The following is a 3,074-nucleotide window of genomic DNA, read 5'->3' on the forward strand; positions in this document are numbered from 1 at the left end:
ATAATAATCAGACCAGTGTGTTTTCTGTCACACAGCTTCTATGGAATGTGGAAAGAGCCGGGTGTTCTAATTAAATCAGAGGTTGGGGAAATCCCTTCCTGCAGTTCTGTAAAATGATTGCAATTATTTGTAACAGTGTGAGTCAATGTGCAGAGCTGTGTTTTTAGTGAGATCAAGAAATTAAGACCTCAGCATTGCTTTGTGCTTTAGAAACCACAAAATAAAATAGTTTATTTTTATTTTGTTCCCGTCTTGATTTTTAAGGAGCCTGTCCAGCGACACTGGATTCAAATAATGAATATGTGGCCACACATTAATAACTCGTGGCCACAAGATGATTTTAAGCAGTGTGTGATAGATACAGATGTTGTTGGATTCAGATTTTATCTGAATACATTTCTGTGTTTAATCATTCAAAAGGTACTTCACAATTATTTATTTTTTGGTGTATTTTTAATCCAAAAAGTTTAACTCCATGGTTCAATTAAAACAGTTAGGGGAGCCCATTTTGTCTGTTGAGCTTAAACAAACAACAGTTTGTGGACAAATACAATTCCAGTCATCACCTGTGTCTTATAGCTGCAAAATGATGAAGTATAATGGACTGCAAGTGACTGAATTATATCATTCATCCCTAGATTAAAACAATATGAAATTAATTCAAACTTGTCCATGTTAACACTCAACAGTCTCTACATGGAAATGACCACAAGAATCTCGTGGCCACAAGTTGTGGCCATGCATTTTTTTTTGCAATGTCACCAAATGGTAGTCTGTATTTTTGTCCTGACTTTGTCGTGATTAAACTTCGATTGGTTGCAGAAGAATCAATGACTAAGTTGAAAAGGTAGAAAATGTACAAATGTTTAAAAAATGCTCATTGTTTTTAGAGAATAATTAGCCAGAATGTTTGTTTGTATTTTATTGCATTGTTCTTGATAACTCTACCSCCACCTACTGGCATGGACAAGTACTTCAGTGTTTTTGTTGAAAATTCTCTTTTTTGTCTGGACATTTTTTAAAATAAGAAAAAAGATGATATATAGTGTTGCATGTGTCTGACAGAACAGGTTGCACATCTGAGGAAATGGATTCTTTTCCCCCAACCTCTGGTTTTCCCTCCACACTTGACCCTTTGTAGACTCCGTGCTAACCAGATACTTTGTTATGAGTGACCGGTGCAGAGCCAACTCACGCCAATAAAGTAGGGAGACACCTCCTTAGTATTGCTCTTCTATATTAACACACATGAATCACATACACTTCAGAAAATAAATTCACACACACAAGCGCCTGTCTTGTAAAGTTGCAACAGTACCACATTGCAAATGTAAAAAAGAAAAAAAAAATGTGCTCGGAAAATAAGAACTGTGCAAACAATGATCAGGGATAAAATGGTACTGCATTCATGAAATTAAAAACATTAAAGGAAAGTTCTTTCACCCATTAAAAAAATAAAAGATCAACGTTAAATCCTTTTTAGGAACTTAAAACCAGCCGAACATCATGAACTGATCCAACTGCAATGCTGAATGTTCAGAGTTTTTTCTCTTTGCTATGATTGATTGTGGTGACAGTAGTTCAAGCTCACGTCATATCGCCTGGCTTCAGCTTGTATACGCAGAGCGAGCTGTGGAAAAGTCAATTATGTCTGCAGTGGTATWGAAAAGCAATACCAACCATCTGTACAGATAAACTGCCAACCCCAWCATACWAAAATCAAACAGAAAAGCCATTTTGAAAAACAAAAGAAAACAAGTAAAAACCTGATGGATATACTAAAGGCTTATGCTAACGACCCCACAAACAGGAAAGTGGAAACCTGTTCACTCTGTATTGGTTTTTGAAAATATATACTGTTTAAATCACCCTGCACCAATCAGCCAAGGCATTCAGTACCAGTCCCTCTGTGGCAACGTGTATCAAGTCCAGCTGAATCGATGACATCAGTGCTGTTCCCCTTCACCCTGGTGGGTCAGTTTCTCACCGACAGGGGCTGCTTAGTGGGTTCGTCTGGGATCAGTTTTCAGGGTTTCCTTGCTTCCTTCAGTCACTGGCTGCTGCGACCAGTCACATCTAGCACTAAACAAGCCGAATCCAAAGTTTTAAACCAGGGAATGTGTACACTGAGCTTCAGGCAGCCGAAGTCCCCGCCGAGCAGGAGGGCACACACAGCATGGAAGCCAGCAGGAATGGGAGCAGCCCCTCCTCGCTCAGCACTGCTCGGACTCGATGAAGCCCTCCTTCTCCTGGCCCACCGGCTCCACCTCTGCGTACGCGGGGTGGCCCGAGCCCCGGCGAAATTTCATGGCTGGCCATCTGCTCGGGCGTCTCTGCGGAGGCGGGGAGAGGAGCACACAGATGAGGGTTTACCAGGGAAAACAGAGCATTGGGGGCAACAGGGTACAGCCCCCTAAATCATCCCCTGCGTATTAGAAGGCAAACAATTTCCCTTTTTTCCTCTTACTGAACGTGATATATTAGCGCCGTGAAAATACAATGTAGCTTAGCACCATTAGTGGACTTTAGAGTCTGTAGGGACTTGACAAAGCACTCTATAAGTTCCAGCTATTTACCAAATAATGACCTTAAAACTACGAATGATTTTATTTACAGGGTATCTGCAGGTATTAGCAAGTCAAATTTAAGACTTTTTAAGACCTTTTTAGTATCACCTTGAATGAAATTTAAGACCGAAAATAGAAGCGATGGTTCTGAGGAGACTGAGAACTTTAATCGCTTCTGCCCGACAAAATTTAAAACCGTTGAGTAACAAATTTAAGACCAACTTGCATATTTTTAAACAAATTTAAGACTTTTTAAGGTCTTAATTCTAGATATGTGAATTTAAGACTTTTTAAAACCTTTTAAGGACCCGCGAACACCCTGATTTAATCCAATACAGCTTTTTGGACAAATATGTGGGCTGTGATTTTCATCTTTTTGTGAGTCTGCAACAGAAACTAATATCTCAATGGACATTTTTAAAGAGGTCCTATTATGCAAAATGCACTTTTTTACATGTTTTTATGCTTCAATTTGGGTTTGTGCTGCTTTCAGAAACAGCCCAAGAG

The 3,074-nt window shown here is 39.5% G+C and overlaps 1 protein-coding gene across 1 annotated transcript in view; it reads right to left on the bottom strand.

The window, feature by feature from the left end:
- Nucleotides 1–1,219: 1,219 nt before the first annotated feature.
- Nucleotides 1,220–3,074, bottom strand: part of plxdc2b (plexin domain containing 2b) — a 78,737-nt gene continuing 76,882 nt past the window's right edge. The window contains exon 14 of the mRNA XM_014013324.1: nucleotides 1,220–2,333. Coding sequence (XP_013868778.1) covers nucleotides 2,214–2,333 — 120 coding nt within the window. The 3' untranslated portion in view covers nucleotides 1,220–2,213. The remainder of the gene's footprint in view (nucleotides 2,334–3,074) is intronic.

This window comes from Austrofundulus limnaeus, unplaced genomic scaffold, assembly GCF_001266775.1.
Source record: "Austrofundulus limnaeus strain Quisiro unplaced genomic scaffold, Austrofundulus_limnaeus-1.0 Scaffold100, whole genome shotgun sequence".
NCBI lineage: Eukaryota > Metazoa > Chordata > Actinopteri > Cyprinodontiformes > Rivulidae > Austrofundulus > Austrofundulus limnaeus.